We start from the raw sequence: 23804 nt of genomic DNA on the forward strand, positions 1-23804 counted from the left end.
AAGGGTAATCTCTTCCCACAAAAAATTTCGCCCCATGCATAGCTGTCCATTCCACACGTGTCCACAACATGTAATCTGGTCTAATTGGCATCACAACTTATTATTGTTGTCCTCACCCCCTCCCAGGGGTTTGAGTGTCCAAATCTACCTCCAAATACAGTGTATATACACAGCTGTTGCTGTAGAAGAAATGAGTAGCTATGGACCTTCCCTACACCCTTCCTGAACATTCCTGGCTATTTTCCCTACTGTCTTTCCCTCTTTGTGCACTTTTTTTTACCACCTTCCTATCAGCCCCTTTTTCTTTTCTTTTAAAGAAATTAGAGCAGGGGTAAGCAGGATTAAGCATTTTTAAGCAGCAGTAAGCGGGTTTAAGTCTGTTTGTATGGGGGTAAGCAATGCCTACACAAGTTAAGCAATTTAGAAGCTAACTGAGTATAAGAAACTGTAACCGGAAGTTAGCAGCGCTTACCTCTGCTCAAACCCACTTACAACTGCACAAAAGTGCATTAATCACTCTGTATCCAACAGCCCTTGCTCTTCCCAGCAAAAAAATAAAGAGCATCTGCAAGGCTCGAACCCAGGACCCTGAATACAAAATACAAAGTGAATTATCACTAAGCCATGGTAGATATACACATTTCCTGATGTATTCACAAACATATCATCCAGCCCAGTTATTCAGCAATACAGAGATTGTATTCCAACATGTAGATGTATGTGTGTGTGTAAATGTATTAATATCTAAACAGATACAACATATCTATATATTTTGATATATATATCTATATATCTATATATATATATATATATATATATATATATATATATATATAAACATATATACGCGCAAATGCCTACATCTATAGATATATATGTCTACATCTATATGTCTAAATATATACAGCAAGTTTTATATATATATATATATATATATATATATATATATATATATATATATATATATATATATATATATATATATATATATATGTAAGTATATAGATATATATATATATATATATATATATATATATATATATATATAAATAAAAGTATATACGGACATACATCTGTAGATAACAATGGGGAAATAACAATAACATATATGTCTACATGCACCATTAATGGGGTTGAGAGGCCACAAACAATATACGTCTTGTACGAATAGGTATACCCCCCCACAACCAAACACGTCCCCCTGTAATACACTACCAAGTGTTGCTGATCCAATAACCAGGACCAGACACAACACGGGCATTCCTAGGATACATATACACAGACACATATATGCAGATACAGATATACATACATATATGTATATATATATATATATATATATATATATATATATATATACATATATATGAAACTACACATACACACACACAGATATGTATAGTAAGTTACATATGTAGTATGTGCACACAGTACGGAACAGCCACTATTCCTACAGTTACCACCTTACCAACTGGAGACTGTTTGAGCCACCCATATAAATGACAATCATTGCCTGCAACATATACCCATAGAGAAATCAAAGGATATATCACCACACACAGGTTTGCATTAATGGGAAAGCTTTATTTGTGTACTATAACAGTTGTATATGCCATGTCATATAGCTGTTTAGACACGGACATCCATATAAAATGAGTAATGCAACTGTGAAACAGTTATACTAATACAGTAGTCTGGAAAAGTTAACAAATGTTGCTGTCCAGGCCAAGGTCATCAAGTAGTACAATAGTAAAGACAGACTGGGCCACAGAATACCAAACAATCAACAATAAGTAATGTAGATGTATAGTTCAGCAGCCTCAGACCTCAGATGACACAATGGGATGTAACTGTTACTTAACAAGCCACAACTGACACCATCGCAAACACACTGACAAACAGAACAGTCTGTATGGCAGGTGGCAGTAGGCCTGCATTTAACCACGGTGAATTGTATGGTAATGTATACCCATATACCTTAAGGTAGCTCACCCAGATGGTCTTCAGGACTTTGGGCTTTCAGGATTCTGTAGCGCTCCCATATACATATATGTATATATATAGATATATGTATATATAGATATATGTATATATATATATATATATATATATATATATATATATATATATATATATGTATGTATAGATATACATATATGTATATATAGATGGGATCCATACTAATGCACGAACGGCAGTTTCACCGAAAGTGAAACCGCTGATCATACATTCGTGAAAATGCTTTTCACCGAAAAAACACTTTCGTGAAAGTATGATAAGATATAGGGACAATCGGGGGGACTGGCTCTTGCTGAGATCGTAGTACAGTGGGTATGAGGGAATATTCCTTTTTCCCCACTGTAGTGCAATTTCAAAGTGAGAATATAAAAGTAGGGGGGTGGGGGTGCAGGGGGGTTTGCCCCCCTGCGTAAACGTTAGTTATGTGGTTTTTTTTTTTTTTTTTTGTGTTTATTTTGGGGACTTTAGTGAAAGAGCTTTTTTGGTTAAAAGTGCTTTTGCTAAAGTGTGTTTGGTGAATGTGGATTCGGACTATTGAACTTTCGTTCAATAGTCCTAGATCCATATAGATATATGTATATATAGCTATATATGTATGCACATCCTATGTGTACAGATATACCTAGTTATGTTGGTATACATGTAGATATCAATAACTATATGTGCATACATATCTATTCTGATATACCTACTACTGTCAATATATATGTAGATATCCATACGTATATGTGCATATGTATCTCTATCTTTATATGTGTAGACATATATTGCTCTGTATATGTATATATCTGGGTGTTTATTTGTATATCTAGGTACATATACATATCCACCTATGTATGTCGATACATATATGTGTATGTCTATCTAGATAAGCATATGTACATATATCATCACCATATGTCCTGAACATTGAGTGTAGCTCTACCTCAGCCCCTGTCGTCCCAACTTCGTAGTGCAAGGGGATGTCAGGAATATATAGCAGGTATATTTGTAGAGTATTGCCACTGTAATAGGGATTGTCTTCACAGACATAGTGTGTGTGGGTGGTCACATCTGCTTTTAACATGTGCACCATTGGCTACTGACAGACATCCTAAGAACATCATAATACAGTACCACTGCTAGCACATAATGCTCCTGTGGACTACAGCAGAGATAATGGCCAATATATGTGGACAATCTGACACACTCTGGACAGTCCACAGGTATACACATAAGCCCTTAGTGTAAGACATGTGGACCAATCCTGACAATGTGGATGTTAACAGCCATGTAGATGGGTATAACACATAACTACTGGTATACATGTGCCCCCACAGGTTATGCATTCACACATCCCTGTCTGTCCTGCCACATAATAACCAGTGGTATGGAGGTGCCATGGCCACATACCACCCACTAAATATTGACATACATCTGTACAGCATCCCACTGCTCTGTCTGACATATATGACTGTTATGGTGGCCCGGCAGCAGTACATCTGGCAAGTAGCTGCACATTACATCTCACTGGGTAAGTACACTAAGCTGCTAGGCATGTAACAATGCACTGTCAGGCTACAGGCAGACAGGCTCAACACTGGCCTACATTTCCTATGGAGGAATGCACATGTACCTGCATATATAGCAGGCTCTACAGGTATGCCACAGCACAGAGTAATATACACCTGTGTGAAAGTGCATAACCACAACCAATGTGAACATAGCCACAGCTACATATGGCATGCTAGCATATTATTACAGTTTATGGACTATCTGTTCAACACCAACCTCATATGTGCCACTCACACACTAACCCTACATATACTGGGCCACTACACAGTGTGGTCCGCTGCCTGTCTGAGCTATGGGACATGTGTGTGTATGGCCCTACAAACATGTAAGATGGTAACATACAGTGGAGCAGCATGTAACATCAGATAGAATGGGACCAAGAACAATGACATCTACTGCCGTCTGTACACAGGCCAAGGTACATATTAACAATACACACACTGCCGACAATCACCATAAGTACACAGACCTCAGTACTGTGCACACAACTACAGAATGTCCAGTTTATGTCATCAAATATAACCCCTACTATACATTACATGTGTAGCAGTCTGATATCTCGCTGGTTTGTTATATATGATGTCACTAATTATGGTGTACAGTACATATGCACCCCTTACTGCATGACATATGTACAAAGGTTGACGGGGTTGTGGCTGGAGGCACATACACAGGGCCAGTATTGACATGTTGCTGTGATAATTTCATACATTTACTGTTGTAACAGGGTTTGTTGCACCATATGTCCTATGAGGGATATGAAGTCCGTAACTCTCACAGCTGTCACCATCTACAGACTGCAATCCTCACACTACCTTTGGCTATTCACAGATAGGTGCTCTGTGGGTAACACCTGAAACAGAAGGCACCACACACTGGCCAGTCTGCAGATGGCCATACAGATGGGTGTTCCCTCATAAACATAGCACTGACATGGCAGGTATGAAAACATGTTGGAGAGCCATATCCACTCACACCCTGTTAAACCAACATTACTCCAAATGCAGTATAGAAGCACTTGCAGTCTGTAGTCAGGTCAGGCACATCCCCCTCCTGTGTGTTGACCTGTTTCCACAGTGTATGTTGCTAGAGGTAAACCCCAATCCATCTGAGATGCTGTTTGCCAAACAACAGATCGAGTTCCTGCTCACAGTGAATGAAAGGCCCAACACCAACATGATGTTCCTAGATAATGGTGTGTGTTTCCATGCAATTGGCTATGGAAATGTCACCACAGCTGTTCCACATGCAATCAGCTAGAGGAGGGCTGCAATTCATACAAAGGCCATCAGCTGATCCTGAGCATCACTTAAAATACACATGCTGCTGCCTAAGTAAAGCAGGTGTATGTATCCACATCCACCAGAGAGGGGGTGAGAGAGGCAGACAGAGGCACAGAAAAGCCAGGAAGGGGTGGGAGAGTAAAACTTAAGCATGTTTGTTTTACACGCCTACCAGTACAGGGTATCAAACCCCTGATGACTATGTAGTGCTATCACATGTACATGCAGTTATTGGATGCACCATGTAGGTTACATGTTGGGGAGCCCTCAGAACGTATATGTGATGGTGAGTGACATCTGCAACAGGGATATGGTAGCTCTGTGGTAGGTGTAGTACACGTGCCTGCCCACATAAACAGGTGTCAGCATCAACACAGCCACACTCTCATAGGGACGCACATGCATTGCCACTCTTGGCTGGGCCAGGAATACAACTCATCACTAGTGGGATTGCCACAACACAGTACTGTGCAGATATCACATGCACCACAGGGGTCATACGGAGGTTATATGTGCAAAGGGTATGCGGAGGGGACTGATATCAGACAGCATGCTTCAGTATGCCAATGGGGGTTGTAGTGATTGTGAATGTGGTCATACACATCTTACACCACACACACAGGCATGGGTGCCAGTACTGACATGCATGTGTGCACTGCTTCATGGGTTATTTGCGGTTGACGGTGCCAGATGGCTATACAAGGCTAGGTGATGGGTATACCTTGGCATCAGGCCACATGACAATGGTCTGCATTGTGGCTCAGGGGTGTAGTCCCTGGAGTTGCCCACACAGGTGGGTATTGTATTCACCATCCAGTCACCTGGGTGACTATTGCGTGTGGCCAATGCTGTGCATTACTTGCCATGTATGTGTTCCTTAGTCCATGATATGGGCAGTGTCTGGGATGTACACACCTCCCACATACATGTACAGTGACATGTGGAACTGTACCTGGGGTGTCTGGCCCATGTTGTGTACACAGATCGTTATCAGATGTGCCAATCTTGGCCTCATGTGGCGGGAACTGTTAATGGACAGCAGGTTGACCCTGCACCTACATTGATAGCAAGATACTGGTATTCCCTGGTGTCAGTGGCATCTGTCCATCCAGGGCTTGTGTTTCAGGCATGGTATGTCCTTTGTGGGTCACATTTGATGGCATCACAGGTGTTGCAGGTGTCCAAGGAGGAACATGGGGGAGATGCACTGTCAGCATGTGCATGCCTATTGGACTGAAGGACAGGGTGCATTGCCCTCTGTAGCCCACTGAAATCACACCATGGTTACTATCAGTGGGCAATATATAGTGTACTACCAACATAGCGGCTGTTGTCTAGGCAAGTGTGTATGTGTGTGTGTGTGTGTGTGTGTGTGTGTGTGTGTGTGTGTGTGTATGAGACATGGGTTGAGAGTGCTCCCTGGGTAATACAAGGGTTGCTAACATTGTTCAGCTGGCATTGATGTCACATTTAGGGGTATGGATTTGTACCCCAGCCTCTTGGCTATTTCACATCTGTTATCCCTGTATGGTGGACATTGTGATATATATTTGGCCCGCCATATAAGAAGTTTGTAAACCCGCTACACATTGAATCCAGTTCTTACACACTTACAGCCACCGCCACACAGGATATGAATGACACACACACACACACACACACACACACACACACACACACACACACACACACACACACACACACACTCCTGTCATGTCTGGGATTAGAACTCCTACCTAACTAGTATATTTCACTAAAGAACTACGCCGCTATAGGATGCGCCACAGAGATTAATGGAGTACTCCTTCTTAAAAGGAGTATTTCACAGTGAATGACATCTGCAGGATTGCCAAAGTAGGACATTTGAGTTGCATAGAGTGTGACTAGCTTAAAATGCATTGCTCCTTACAAAGACATAGAAACACATACAAAACATCCACAACTGCCATGTGTGTGAATAGAACCCCTACCAGAGTTCTATGTCACACTATAGCATGATGCTGTTTTAGGACGCACCACAGGGATTGCTGGAGTTCCCCTTCCCCAAATGTGTATTTCACAGTGAATGACATCAGCAGGATTGCCAAAGTAGGGTATTTGAATTGAACTGAGTGTGACTAGCCTAAAACACACTGCTCCATACACAGACATAGAAACACACAGAAAACATCCACAACTGCTATGTGTGGGAATAGAACCCCTACCAGAGTTCTATATCACACGACAGCAGTATGCAGTTATGGCATGAGCTACAGAGATTACTGGGCTACAACCTTCCCAGAGGTGTATTTGTATGTGGATGATATCAGGAGCCTTGACAAAGTAGGGCATTCGAATTGTAGGGAGTGTGAGTAGCCTAAAAGGAATTGATCAGACAGGGACAGACACACACACACACACACACACACACACACACACACACACACACACACACACACACACACACACACACACACACACACACACTTGCCAAGTCTGGGATTAGATCTCCTACCTAACTATTTTATCTCACTACAGCAGTACACAGTTATGGCATGCGCTACATAGATTAGTGGGCTACAACCTTCCCAGTGGTGTATTTCTAGGTGGATGACATCAGCAGCCTTGCCAAAGTAGGGCATTCAAATTGTAGGGAGTGTGAGTAGCCTAAAAGGAATTGCTTTCTACACAGACAGGGACAGACACACTCACACACAGACACTTGCCAAGTCCGGGATTAGAACTCCTACTTAACTATTTTCTCACACTACAGCAGTATGCAGTTATGGCACGCGCTACAGAGATTACCGGGTTACAACCTTCCCAGAGGTGTATTTCTAGGTGGATGACATCAACAGCCTTGCCAAAGTAGGGCATTCGAATTGTAGGGAGTGTATGTAGCCTAAAAGGAATTGCTCTCTACACAGACAAGGACAGACACACACACACACACTTGCCAAGTCTGGGATTAGAACTCCTACCTATTTTTTTCACACTACAGGGGTATGCATTTATGTGATGCACTAAGAAGACTACTGGGCTACAACCTTCCCACAGATGTATTTCTAGGTGGATGACATCAGCATTATTACCAAAGTAATTTGAATTGTAGGGAGTGTGACTACCCTAAAACGTATTGCTCTCTACACAGACAGACACACACACACACACACACACACACACACACACACACACACACACACACACACACACACTTGCCATGCCTGGATTGGAACTCCTACCTAACTAGTTTGTCACACTACAGCAGTACACAGTTATATGATGTGCCACAGAGATTACTGGGCTACAATTCTCCCAAAGGTGTATTTCACAGTGGATGACCTCAACAGGCTTGTCATAGTAGGGCTATGTGGAGGTCAGTGTGTGTGTGCATGGGCCATAACCCACTCATCTAGCAGTTGACACACCACATGCAGGCACACAGTGTCATATTTCACAGGTATGTGTATACAGCTGCTAGATGACTACTTCCTTGTACAGTCATGTTGCACAGCTAGCACTTGCACCACATAGTCTGTAATGCTGACAGATACTGGTGGCTAGTATCTACAGTGAGTGACATCTGAACCTCATGTGGTTGTGGCCCTTTGGCTGTGTGCTGGGTGGGACAGGCATGAATGGCTTCTTGTCACAGTCACCCTCTTCCACACATCTATGTAGATCTACCGTTGGCTTATTATAGTGTGTTGTCATTAGATATATGTCTGTTTTCCTATCCACTGTGTGTGCAAAGCATGAGTGGTGCATAATGAGGAGTGTCTGCACTAACATCTGCGACTGCCAGATATGTCTGGTCCACTGGTGTTTGCAGACATGGCCTTGATTTGTTTAAGTGTGTGAGCATACCCATTATGGCCATCTGTATTGGATGTGTGGATCTAGTTCAGGTAGTCTGTACTGCAGTACAGAACTTTGTGTTGTATACCTATAGGTCTCATACTGTTTCTGCAGGGTATCCATCGATCATTTGGCATTGACTGTTACTACATGCTACGTAGGATGGGGGGCACGCCTGACTATTTCTACATTTCTTCACAGGATTGGGGGGGGCACACCTGACTGTTACTACATTTCTATGTAGGATGGGGGGGCACACCTGACACTTGTACACATTTGCTATGACTGTACTGGTATGTCAGGTACTCCATTTCATTCTGTATTCTTACCTATCATGCTGACTAGAGGCATACCAGTGTACTACAGATCTTAGCTTTGATTTACCTACATATTAGTTTCTGACTTCCTACCCTTCAGAACTAATGTCCCACTCCCTGACCTGCTGTAGTCTGTCTGTGTAGGCCTGGGGGGGGTTACCCATAGGCATCATTCAGAGGCCATAGCACAGCCTTTGCCTGTGTTTGTCTACACCTGTCCTGCTGGCTGTGACTGTTGCTGGGTATGTGAACCCCCCTGACTGGCATGTGTGAGTCACTTACCTTGTGGGTGTCTCAGTATTGAGGGTGGTGCTGCAGGGCTGCCTATGTCAGATGCATATAGTACCCTCCCTACACATGGTTGAGCACAGGTTGTGTAATATTTGGGATCCCTTTTACTGTATGTGAGAGTCAGAGAGAGGTGTTATTCCCTGGGTCCCTCCTGTGTCAGTGTATGTGCTATGCATTGGCTCTTTGCCAAGGCCAGGGCATACTGGGCACACCTCCTTCTGCTTACTGGGGCAAGCTCAGGTTGTTCCTCCTCAGAGTCACTCCGTACCTGTGCAAGCCTTGGTAATGGTGGGGAGCTGTGTGGCCCTGCCCCGTGCTGATCCTACTGCAGCTGTTTCCGCATGATCATATTGTTTAGCATGGCACATACGATGACAATTTGGGTACATATAGCTGGTGAGTACTGCAAGGCTCCTCTGGATGTGTCCAGGCACCAGAACCATGACTTGAGCATCCCAAACACATGGTCTACTATAATTCTGGTCTGTGCATGTGCCTCATTATGGAGTTCTTGTTCAGGCGTGTGTGCATTTCTGATGGGTGTCATCAGCCATGGCTCCAGTGTGTATCTAGCATCCCCCACTAGGTGACCATGAGGGATGTCCCCATTGGCAAATCTCTGGTAGAGCTGCGTCAGATGCCAGATGTGGGAATCATGATAGCTTCCAGGGCAGCCAGCACACACATTCATTATTATGCCCTGGACATCGTACATGACCTGGCAAGTGATGGAGGGGAAGCCCATGTTGTTGATGTAGACCCTACCCCGCTCATCGGGTGGTACTTTGATGCATATGTGTGTGCAGTCTATAGCATCCACTACCTCAGGATATTCTTCTATCTGTTGGAACAGTTGCATATTGCTGGCCAGCGCCTCATGGGTGTTGGGGAAATATATGTCCTCACTGACATGTGCTGACATGGCATCCGTTAACTGGTGGAGTACCCTGGATGCTGATGCCTGTGAGATCCCCATCATATCCCCAGTTGGCCTTTGGAAAGTACCTGTAGCTAGTATTCTTAGGCCTACACATACCTTGGTATCCACTGGGATGGGTTCCCCTCTGTTAATTCTGTGTGTCAGGCATGGCCGGCACAGCTCAACAATTTGCTGTAGGAGGTCCCTGTCCACCCTATAGTGCTCCACTGTCTCCAGCTCATGTAGTCCCTGTTAGGTTACCCTGGGTTTGTACACTCTTCTCCATCTCCTCACTGTGGGTTGGTCAACAGCATTCACATCCTCACCACCCTCAGCCTCTTCCACAAGTTGTTGTATGATAGCTACTGAAGCCCCTATCATTTTGTTGTTTGGAATGTTAAAAGTTCCCTGCTTGTTTACACTGGTAGTGTAGAGTGTGGGAAAAAATGGAGGGGAAGGTGTTTGCATAGTTTATAGTAATGTCCTGGGCTGGGCTGGCCTGCTGCCTATGTAATTGACTGATTCTGATACATTTTACCTGTCACATATGCTAGTTCTGCTAGATTACCTTCCTACTGCTGTTTTCCCTTCCCATTGCCTTCCTGTTTAAGTCCAGGGGCACGCCGCACAAACACAGTGCTCAAATGTGCACAGAGCTGCTATTTCTTGGTTTAACCTTTAAAACCCGGTGCACGGCACACACACCCGCTTAGGCAATGTAAAGAGTGCTAGGCAGAATCAGACACACTCTCTTGCTTAGCTGTGCATAGCTAGGAGCAAACCTGAGCCACAGGGCTCCAATCTGCTTACAGTATGCCTGACACACAGCCCCATGATGTCAGCTAACACCTAGGCTTGCACCAAGCTATTCCTACTCTTACACTGTTGGGACCTGACTAGCATGCTGGGGAAAACTGGGATTTACTATAATTCCCCTCATTTGCATAGGATTGCCTGCTAATGCATAGTTACATGTCTCACACTGAGCCTCCCCCTTTAGCAACCACTACTCACTGGCAATGTTGTCTTCTGACTGCCATTGACTTTCATGGTAGAATAGTGATTTTAGTTAGAATGCTTATTTTAGGTTTATTTTATTATTTTCCCCTGATCCCATTTGTGCGCCGCTGCCCTGCTCTTAAACAGCCGAGATCGGCTAAAAAAATAAATAAAAGTTGATTTTTTTTAATTTTATAGGTTATTTGCAATGCCAGTGCCCTTATACTTGGTCATTAACATGCTTCCTGACTGATATGCAACCTTTATTTGGAGCTGTCACAGTTCCATTTTGGATTTTGCAGAAATGTACTCGGTTACTAACCGACTACATTTCTGCAGATTGCACTAGTCCTGCATGGCTGGTTTCAAACTTCCTGGATCGCAAATTCACCTCATTTGCATGGATTTCTCCTGCAAATGGGGTGATTTGCATACAGGGGCTTTGTCCGTGCAGGACTAGTGCAGGACTGCTCATGCACGCCCCTGCAGGCTGTTCCTGGATCGCACGGCAGACATTTTGCCTGCTAGAGCTCCTGCACTAATCCTGCATGCCGTGCAAGGCATGCAGAATCCGGGGGAATGTAAATCATGTAACATGATTAGAATCATTAATATAACTCTTACCATGGATCAATAATAAATGTAATATATTTTCCAGATACTTTGAAATGGCTATGGTTGTCCATTGAGAGCCAGAAACTATCAGCCTCATTGGGGTTGTATAACACTTTTATGTATTTTGGGTAAACCACAGATAAAGGGACAAACTGGATGAGGCATATACAAGTAATTATACAGCTCAGCTGTGACATTCATTTCCATCAATAATTCATATAAAAAAGTTTTAACTTTATATACAATATTATTATAAACAGACATTAATTTTCTTAAAGATCTTATCATCTAGCAATAAATCATACATTAATTTATTATAATGTTCTGTATTCATAATAACCACTTTACCCCCTTTTTCAGCTAGTTTAACTATAATGTCATCTCTTAAACATAATTTCAGCAAGGCTTCTCTTTCAAAATCTTTAAAATTGTAATATTTAACATTCTTATTATTAGAATGTTGATTAAAAAACAAATCATAAATGTCATTCTCACATATCCTTAAAAAAGCTTTGACACTCGGTGAACTGTAGGGAACAAAAGTACTTGAGCGTTTTAATATATTTTCATCCATACCCTTACCATCTTTATAGACCAATTTCAAATCAAGCTTGTGAGCAAACAGCCTTAATTCAGTAAGGGCCTCATTTAAATTCCCTCTAGCTGAGGGAATGAATGATATACTCTTGTTAAAAATACTTAATTCAGCATCAGTAAATTGAACACTAGGCAAATTAATAACATTATATCCAATGTTTAAGTCTTTAGTTAGTATAATAAAGCACACTCATGCTTGCAGCTGCAGAAGGTACTTGGTTCTGAAGGTCAAACTGATTTTCAAAAATATTAGGCATAACCATGACAATGTTATACAGATTTACTTTTTTTATATAGGGTTTGGTGTAGTTACCTACATATACAAGAAGATGGATGATTTGCAGGGGTAGTAAGACTGTAGGGTATATTCCATCTATTTGTATGAATTCTGAGGATATCGCAGATCTAGCTCCTGTACAACTTTTTTTCATAGCATTGATTGTGCATGTTAGTGTTTATTGCTTTTTTTTTTGTGAAGCCTTGTTTTATGTCTGTGGCCAAGTAATATATTTCCAGTGTTATTGTAGAACTTGAATATACCATCCATTACTGCCACACTTTCTTTAATTAGGCTCTGCATTTGTGTCTTCTAAATGGAACTTAACAAAGATGGGAACTTCAAGCCAGGATCAGAACACCACACTAACTGTAAGTAGTTTTGTCTGTTTTTAACAGTTTGATGATATTGTATAATTTGGGTATGGCATGCATGTATGTTACAAAATAAGAAATAGTACTCTGAGAAGGAATAACAACAGATTATATCAGCATCTCATGTTTACTGTATACAAAATGTTACATGCTAACAAGTGCTTAAATCAAACTTAAGTAGCTTGGTTTGGCCTGACTCTTGTGGTGTAGATGGACAAAGTCCTAACTATGACCATGATGACAAACGTTTGAGTACTAGTTCTGGGGCACTGAAAAAGCCAGGTGATGGTGTTTGGAAGACAATATTTGACACCAGCTCAGCCATCCTTGGAAGATGGAATGGTGGTTTGGTTGGATAATTACCAGCATGTAAATAGAGGCGTGTACTACATCGGAAAGATCAGGACCAATAACATGGACTTTAAGACCACAGGTGGTGATAGTAGCCCTTGTGGGTATGTGGGTGAAAGGTGGTAGAGTGTAGCATTGTCAAAATATCTGACAGTCTGCAGTTTGGGGGAATATGGCCTTACATTGGGGACTGTGTGATCTCAGATTTAGTATACATAATTAGCAAGGGGGTGTGGGGGCTTGCCCCCCCTCCCCACAAAAAAAAGTTGTTTGATACTATATGTGCTCTGAGGTTAATTCTTAGAGCACATGCAGTCAGCTATTGAGGTTTGTTGTCAATGGTAGTGCATTATCATTATGACCATTCAATTTAAAATGCAACATCTATCCATATGGTATATTGCATCGACATTGAAAATTCCTTGTGTTGGCTAACAGCAGATCAATCAAGTTAAACAAAAATACTAAACTAAGTACTTTAATGGGAGATGGCACACCCACCTGCTATTTATATACTAACTTTGATCACTGGGGAAAGAGTAAAGTTCCTTAACCCCACTGTTCTCCAGTCTCACACAGAAACACTGTGAGTGCATTAACAAAATGGGAAGTGACCAAACTAGTCAATCTTTACCTTTTAACAAACGTAGTGGTTTGAATAAATGATTCTGATATAAGTGTGTGCTATTACCTAACAAAATATCAAACCTCAAATGTCTGAATCACAAAATATTATGAAATAGAGATTGATATAAACACACAAAAAACTAAAAAAATTATACAGGGAGCAACACCCTCCTATACCGCCTCATCCACTGCTAATTATATAAATATCAACTCCAAGATCACACAGCTGCAGGAAGAGAGCAAATTCATACTCCCTGCTGTAGCACAATTTCACACGTGCATATCTGACAAAAACAATTTAGTCTCTTAAGCCAGCAAAAACAACATTCAATACATTAATCATTTGACCAAATCAACTGCAACTATATATACATATATATATATATATATATATATATATATATATATATATATATATATATATATATATTACATGTATATATACACACACAACATACACACACACACACACTATATATATATCTATATATATATCTATATATATATATATATATATATATATATATATATATACACACACACACACACACACACACACACACACACACACACACACACACACACACACACACACACACACACATATATGCATATATATGGGTGTCCTTCAGAATTTCAAATTCATAAAACCTTGAATTCCATATGGTCAAGACCATATTATCAAAGTTTTAGAACTTCGAAATATTGAACGGAGATCGGCATACAGACTGGAACGGGAGATTTCCCTTTTCCTCAGTGTAGTGTGATCTTGGAGTTGGTATATTTAAGTAGTGGGGGTGTGGGGATGCAGGGAGGGCTTGCCCCTCTGCATAAAGACTGAGAAAGTTTTTTTTTTTTTTGATTTATTTCAGAATGTTGAGATTCTGAAACTTCAATTATATGGTCTCGACCATATGAAATTCGAAGTTTTGGTAATTTGACATTCAGAAGTGAATCCAAAAAAAAACAACTTGCTCAACATTTATATACATATCATTACACATATGTGTGTGTGTGTGTGTGTGTATATATATATATATATATATATATATATATATATATATATATATATATATATATATATATATATATACACATACCTGTATATATATATATATACCTGTTTGTGCCAATATTCATTTTCCCCTGGAGAGCACTCTGCTTTGGCTTGTAAGCAGCCCCCCCCCACACACACACACATCTTTCACTTTATCTCTTATTCCCTTCTGTTAGCAAATAGTATCCCTAACTGATCAATACTGTGTGTTTGTTAATTTAAACTGAGACCACAGTAGCCTACTGATACAAGGTTATCCTGTTTTTCCAACTGATAAATGGTTAAGAAATGACTTACAGTTTCAGAGCAGTCCTTGGTCAATTGTGATTGTTTTTTAAACACAAACTTGTCTTTGCTTTGGCTCATTAGCAGCAGTAAGAAGAACTGCCTGCTCACACCCTTATTCTCCCCTCCCCCTTCCCTGTTTATTACCTTAAGACAATCCCAAAGTTAATAAATATTACCTGTGGCAGGCAGCATTTTTAAAACTACAACCACCTTTGTCACTATCATATGTTCATTTATCAGTTAACTCTGTTACCCGATTGTTTCCAGCCCCTCATAAGAGCAACTGACAGGGTCTCTACCCACTTCGCTCCCCACCCTGCCCCCTATTCCCTCCCACCCCCAGTGGTCCCACCTTTATTACATTCACAAACCCCTCCCATCTTTCCAGTAGCCAACCACAACACTAACCCAACACTACCTCCTCCATCTTCCCACTACTATCACACCTCCTCAACTAACATGTACAAGCATACCTTACCTATGCTCACTGCATGCATTCTCCTTGCATATCTTACATCCTACCAAAGCTCTATCATTCCCCCACTCAACCACTACCACTGTACTACTACTCACACCACCACTCATGTCTCACCCTCACTTAGCTCCCCTCCCACCAACTCAAGAACCATCCCTATGCACCCCCACATATTCTGCCGACTATATTACTCAAACATAAAGCACCCCTACAACTTAACATAGTAACCTTCCCACCATACCTATTACCCACAGAGCACAATCATAAAGTTTCCCTTATAAACAAACACATTCAAAAACTGAGAAAACTAATAACCTCATGCATATCAAAACTAGCCCTAAGTGGAGACATCCACCCCAACCCTGGCCCTACCATCTCCAACCCCAATCTTCATAATCAGACTAGAAACCACAACTTCTCCCATACTACAGCCACAAGAAAGCCAAGTGACTTCCTTCTACTAAGCCTAAATATTAGAAGTATATCCAACAAAGTCCATGAACTCCATGCCACCATAGACTTGTACTCCCCAGATATAGTCATCCTGACAGAAACCTGGCTAAAACCTCACATTACCAGTGAGGAAATACTCCTTACAGGTTATGGCATACTAAGAGTAGACCAGCTAAACAAGAAAGGAGGCGGTGTAGCTATAATATTTAAACAGCATCTAAACATCCAGATCTTAAGATCATCAGCTCCACAAATAGGCAATGAAGAAATAATATATACCAACCTCAAAATAAAACAAAACAAAACCATCAACATAATTGGATGCTACTTCCCACCTGGCCAAAACATCCCTCCACTAGAAAACCTCCTCAGCTGGGTCTACCCACCATCTCCCCCAAGAAACTATAATTTTAGGTGATTTCAATATTGACTATCAGTCCTGTTCTGGCGACCATCCAACCCATCATGTAAACCTTCATGGCTTCACCCAACTAGTCCAGTCGCCAACAAGGATAAATAAAAACTCCAGCAAGCACACTACCCTGGATTGGATACTAGTCAGTAAGAGCACCCAGTCGTATATAACAGGCTGCTTATCAGATAGCCTCAGTGATCACTCCCCAACATTTCTACTCAAAAAATACCTAAACCAAGCTAAACCTGTCATCTACCATCAAATACATAAAAAACTAAACTTTAACCCACTCACATTCATCTCATCCCTCAAAGAATGTAACTGGCATCCTCTAAAGTACCTCAGTCTTGATGACGCAGTTGAATTTTTTAATACTACCTTCCTGAGCATCCTTAATTACCATGCCCCCATAAGACTTTCCAGAATCAAAGCACAACCCTCCCCATGGCTACAGAAAAAAACATTAAGTCAGAAATGAAAAACAGGGATAAAGCCTGGGAGCACTGGTGCAAAACCAAAACCCCCTCAACTAGACAGAAATTCCTAGAACTACACAATAGTCTCAAAAAGCTAATAAAACAGGACAAATTCCAATACTACCAGTCTGCCCTAGACTCCTCCCACCACAGCCCCAAACAATTTTGGTCCTCCATAAACTCCATCCTCCACCCAGGTAAAGTCAGTACCCCTCCTCTTAACATTCCTCATTCTTCAGAAAATATCGCTACCTCATTCAACGCACACTTCACACAAACCATACTATCACTAGCTAAACAACACAACCCCCCTCTAACCCACACCTTCAACTAGTAATCTCCCCACTGCCTTCTCTTTTTCTCTTGTACCTACCTCCAACATAAAAAAAACTCTTAACTAAACTTAAGCCCACCAAATTAGCAGAAGACAACCTCCCAAGTGAATACCTACAAATCACAGCTGATGCTCTGGCCTACCCAGTATCCATCTTGATTAACCGATCTCTGTCAGAAAGTTACGTTCCCACACTGTGGAAAGTATCACATATCATTCCCCTCCACAAAGGCAGACCCTCCACAGAACTAACCAATTACTACCCCATAGTTATTCTCTCTCCACTCTCCAAAATACTAGAGAGATGCATACACTCTCAGGTCTCAGACTACCTCCTTACTAACAACCTCCTTTCCAATACTCAGCATGGTTTCTGACCAAACCATAGCACCACCACTGCCTTACTCTTTACTAACACTATCCTTCAGCATAAAAACAATGGCTATCTCTCCTCTGCTACTTTCCTAGACCTATCTAAAGCATTTGACATGGTCCCACACAAATAACTTATCTCTGTCCTCAATAACCTATCCTTCTCACAATTAGTCACCAACTGGTTTCAGAGTTACCTGTCTGACCACCAACAATCCGTTGTATGGCAGAATGACATATCTCCCCAACTACCTGTCTCCATAGGGGTTCCCCAAGGATCCATCCTTGGACCCCTACTCTTCTCTGTTTTCACCAATAATCTAGCCTCTGCCAACAAACATGGCACACTCATACAATACGCAGATGACGCAACCATCATCTGCTCAGCCCAGTCCCTACCCAAACTGCAAAAAGTCACTCAGGAAGCCTTTTCCTCTGTTGATACTTGGTTATCCAATGCCCAATTAATACTCAACCCAAACAAAACTAAACTACTCATCTTCCAACCCACCAAACATACTCAAAATAACTCTCACTTTAACATCACAGCAAAAGACAACACCACTATATACCCAACTGAACACACCAAATTGCTAGGAGTGGAAATAGACAATAAACTAAAATTTGACATTCACATATCCATGACCATAAAAAAAGTCCACAAAAAACTAGGAGCATTATACAGAAATAAGCAACTTCTCACCAAAGCAGCAAAGATTTCAACAGCAAATTCACACCTTATCTCCACCCTACTTTATGCCTCTCCAATAAATACCAACCTAAGGCAATGTGATCTAAACAGGCTAGAGACCTGCTATAACAAAATCGCCAAATTCGCCACAGGGACATCCTACCGTAGTCACCACTGTCTCTCACTTGCTGAAGTGGGCTGGCTTGAACTCCCTCACCTCCTTCAATGGTATCAACTCTCACTTGCCCACAAACTAGTAAACCATCCACTAAATGTCCCATCGCTCCAGAATCTACTCCAACCCTATCGCACCACCAGACCTCTAAGATCCAGCAACGAAAATCACTTGCAGATCACTAAAGCCAATAACTCTGCTGGTGAAGCACTATTCTCTTGCACCATAGCCAAATTATGGAACTCCCTCCCACCCGCAATTACCTCCATACCATCATGCACCCACTTCAAAACTTTACTAAAAGCGCACCTAAAAACATGCTGGCTATGCCCTTGCAACTCCCACTCTAATATCACCCACCCCATCCAACCACTACATTTCTTTCCACTCCACTAACTACTTTGATTATAGCAAGCTAAGATGCTCATAAGCCTAGTACTTGTTATACAGCAGGAACTTCTTACTGTAATATTTGTTAATGTCTATTATGTACTTCACAGATAAAGATTCTAGTTGTCTACTGATGTACTATGTTCTTCATCTGTAAATATGTTGTAAGTAATTGCTATGTAAATTGTTAATCATTATGTAATCCAATGTAACTACTGTCTGTTTATTTTAACTGTGGAGCTTTTCTCCCCGGGCCTTAGCTGAAAATGGACCAACATCCAGTCGGACATTCCGGGTCAACAAAAATAAATAAATAAATAATAATTAAAAAAAAAAAAAATATATATATATATATATATATATATATATATATATATATATATATATATATATGGAGCTACTTCACAAGCTCAAAGTTTCAAAACTTTGAACTGCAAATGGTTGAGACCATAAGATCAAAGTACCCCCGCACCCCCTGCTAAATAAATATACCAACTCCGAGGTCATACTACAGTGAGAAAAACAGTAAATTTCCCATTCCAAACTATACGGTGATCTCTATTCAAAATGTTCAAAGGTTTGAAACTCTCAGCTTGTGAAGGAAATCCATATACAGATAGATATAGGTATATTCACATATAAAACTCTTGCAATGCTTTTAAGTGCACTGAACTACAACTTTGAAAACATTCATTATTATTATTATTATTATTGTTATGTGAATGCCTGTGAGTTTGGGCGGCCACGGTGGTGCAGTGGTTAGCATTGCTGCCTCACAGCAAGAGGTTCTCCGGTTCGATCCTCGGCTGGGGTGTCTTCTGTGCGGAGTCTGCATGTCCTCCCTGTGGTCGCGTGGGTTTCCTCCGGGTGCTCCGGTTTCCTCCCACATCCCAAAGACATGCTGCAGGTGGATTGGACACTCTAAATTGGTCCTAGGTGTGCATGTGAGTGTGCCTTCTGTGGAAGGTTGGGTGCCGGGCTGGCAACTCGACACCGTAAAACTCCACTGCCATTCAATGTGCGGACAAGGTGATCCGCTGTGGCGACCCCTAACCGGGAAAAGCCGAAAGAAGAAGAATGCCTGTGAGTTTAAGAAATGTTAATCCTGTATAATAAACAGTGAAAAATTCACCCTGGACTGTCACAGAAAGCACTGCTGATCTATTTATTTGTTTGTTACATAAAACTTTATACTCTAGCTGCACTTTCATAGTCATTGTCAGTTATAAAATTTATAATTAAAAGTGATGTGCAAAGGAAACAATATAATGCCAGCTGTTACTCAGTTGTTGAAAACAGCATTAATATTCAAACTGGAAAGTGCAGTGGTGCACATTTAATGTAAATATTGTCATACTGTGCAACTCAGTGTTAAGGACCATTCTGAACTGGCACTGATTTCATGTCTGTTTTCTCAGGATGGCCTCCACGATGCGTTGATGGTAAAGAAAACAGGAATTCTTGTGCTGTTTGTCGCAGGGACACTCCTCATCTTCATCCTAGTTACCGTTGTCTTAAGAAGTTGAGTGACATTAGTGTTATAAACAGGCAAATGTTTTTTTTTTGTTTGTTTGTTTTTTTTTTTGCCCAGGCATCTGTATTCTAAAATATTTTGACATTTCATTTAGTATTTTACTGACATGCTATACACTGTCCTTATGACCCCCAAGCTTAATTGTATGTAAATGGCTTCTGAAAGGGGAGAAATGTTCATCAAAGGCAACATTATTCTATATTTTGATGTTGTTTTTGTTTTAATTCCTTGTTGTTTTCTTCATTATATGCATACACACTGATATTATTAATTCTGAAAATGAGTCAAGTTCAGATTTTGTCACAGAAAACTAAGATTTCACAATATTTGACAACTGATTATGTCTAAAACTTGTTACTTTTAATGCAGCAGTGCTCAGCAATTTAAGCTATTCACATAAGAACTGGAAAAAATTGTGAGGTAGATCACAATGCATTTATCCTATAGCTTAGGTGCTAAACTTTTGCTTTTATATTTTTATTAGTTTTGCAGTAACACTGGCAATTATAACCAAAAAATAAAATGCAACTTTAGACACTCTTTTCTATCTTCTGTGTCCCGCCCCCCACACCGCATGAAAATATCCTTGACTAAAATGGAAAGATCATACTCTATCAAGGCTAAATATATGCACATCTTCTCTCTTATCATACAGCATTCCTCCATAATATGCAACCTTATCCAAGTAGATCACACCATAATATCAAGTAATATTTCCACCTGTTATCATCCCCTAATCCTGTCCTTCCCAACTATTCCTTTTCAAGCCACCAGACCGTTCATAACCATTGACAGTCCTAGATCATATTCCATATCCCATTTAAGTAGTCTTCAGACTATTTATAACAATGTCCTTCTCTTAAAGTTCTGAATGTATACTGCAAAATACCCACTGAAATATTTGCATTAAGCCCTTCTCTTTTCAGCTGCTTAGCTTTTTGCATTTAACCCATATGCAATAAACATAAAGTTTGACCTATTCATTATTGGTCATAACTCTTCTCCTCTAGCTAAACCAAATAAACAGAACCACCACTGATTTATTTTTGATAGACTTTCTTCCAATTATTTAATACTTTCTTACATAATTACTGTGTCATTCCCCCACATATGCAACTTGCTGTCATTTGGGGCCTTCATTGCCAGCAAATGTTTGTCCCCAAAGACTGCTTCCATTTTACCTTTCTTGGTGTTTTATACCACCTGTGTAATCACATTTGCAAATCACTTACTGAACCAGTTGATTCCACCTCCCCACACACAATCCAGCAAGCATCCTATAATATATGTTTATGCCAATATTTATTTTATTTTACCAGACTTCTTTTTCTTTCATCTGCCCCCATTAGGGGTCACCACAGTGGATCATCTGTTTCCATTTCTTCCTGTCCTGTGCATCTTACTCTGTCACACCAGCCACCTGCATATCCTCTCTCACCACATCCATAAACCTTATCTTAGGCCTTCCTTTTTTCCTCTTACCTGGCAGCTCCATCCTTAGCATCCATTTCCCAACGCACCCAGCTTCCTTCCTCATCAGAAGTCCAAACCAATGCAATCTCACCCCTCTGGCTTTGTCTGCAAACCATCCAACCTGAGTTGACCCTCTAATATACTCATTTCTAATCTTGTCCATCCTCATCACATCCAATGGAAAACTTAACATCTTTAACTCACCTACCTCCAGCTCTGACTCCTGTCTTTTTATCAGTGCCACCATCTCCGACCTGTATTACATAGCTGGTCTCACTACCATCTTGTAGACCTTCCCTTTACTTTTACTAGTACCCGTCTGTCCCAAATCATTCCCGACACTCTTCTCCACCCACTCCACCCTGCCCGCACTCTTTTCTTCACCTCTCTTCCACATTCACCATTACTCTGAACTGTTGATCCCAAGTATTTAAACTTATCCACCTTCACCAACTCTACTCCTTGCATCCTTATCATTCTTCTGTCCTCCTTCTCATTCATACACATATGTTTTGTCTTAGTCCTGCTGATCTTCATTCTTCTCTCTAGATCATAGCTCTACCTCTCCAGGGTCTCCACTACCAGTTCCCTACTCTCACTACAAATTATAATGGCATCTGCAAACATCATAGTCTATAGGGACTGCTGTCTGATCTGTCAACCTGTCCATTGCCATTGCAAATAAGAAAAGGCTCAGTTCTGATCCTTGATGTAATCCCACCTTCAACTTGAATGCATCCATCACACCTACTGCAGACCTCGCCACTGTCACACTGCCCTTGTACATATCCTGTATCACTCTTACATACTTCTCTGCCACTCCTGACTTCCTCATACAATACCACAATTCCTCTCTAGGCACCCTCTCATATGCATTCTCTAAGTCCACAAAAACACAATGCAACTCCTTCTGACCTTCTCTATACTTCTCCATCAACACCCTCAGAGCAAACATCATATCTGTAGTGCTCTTTCCTGACATGAAACTGTACTGCTGCTCAGTAATCATCACCTTCCTTCTTAACCTAATGTCCACTGCTCTTTCCCATAACCTCATGCTGTGGTTGATTAGATTTATCCCTCTGCAATTACTACAGCTCTGCACATCACCCTTATTCTTAAAAATTGGTAACAATACACTTTTGCCATTCCCCAGGCATCCTCTCACTTTCCAAGATTCCATTAAACATCTGGTGAAAAAAACAAACACTGCCATCTCTCCTAAACACCTCCATGCTTCCACAGGTATGTCATCTGGACCAATAGCCTTTCCAGTCTTCATCCTCTTCATAGCTCCCCTTACCTCCTCCTGGCTAATCCATTGCACTTTCTGGTTCACTATTCCCACATCATCCAACCTTCTCTCTCTCTTATTTTCTTCATTCATCAGCCCCCAAAGTACTCTTTCCATTTGCTCAACACACTCCCCTCACTTGTGAGTATGTTTCCTTTATCACCCTAACCTGTTACACATCTTTCTCAGTTTGGTCCCTCTGTCTAACCAATCAGTACAGGTCTTTTTCTTCATCCTTAGTGTCCAGTCTTTCATACAACTTGCTATACTCCATATCCTTAGCCTTTACCACTTCTCTCTTCACTATACATATCATC

The 23804-nt window shown here is 41.0% G+C and overlaps 1 protein-coding gene across 1 annotated transcript in view; it reads left to right on the forward strand.

The window, feature by feature from the left end:
• The window catches only part of LOC122800468 (T-cell immunoglobulin and mucin domain-containing protein 4-like), a 163743-nt gene that overhangs the window by 138335 nt on the left and 1604 nt on the right, over positions 1–23804 (forward strand). Inside the window, exon 4 of the mRNA XM_044069912.1 lies at positions 13003–13079. Coding sequence (XP_043925847.1) covers positions 13003–13079 — 77 coding nt within the window. The remainder of the gene's footprint in view (positions 1–13002; positions 13080–23804) is intronic.

Source organism: Protopterus annectens, chromosome 4.part0 (assembly GCF_019279795.1).
Source record: "Protopterus annectens isolate FY-2018-M chromosome 4.part0, PAN1.0, whole genome shotgun sequence".
Lineage (NCBI taxonomy): Eukaryota > Metazoa > Chordata > Ceratodontiformes > Protopteridae > Protopterus > Protopterus annectens.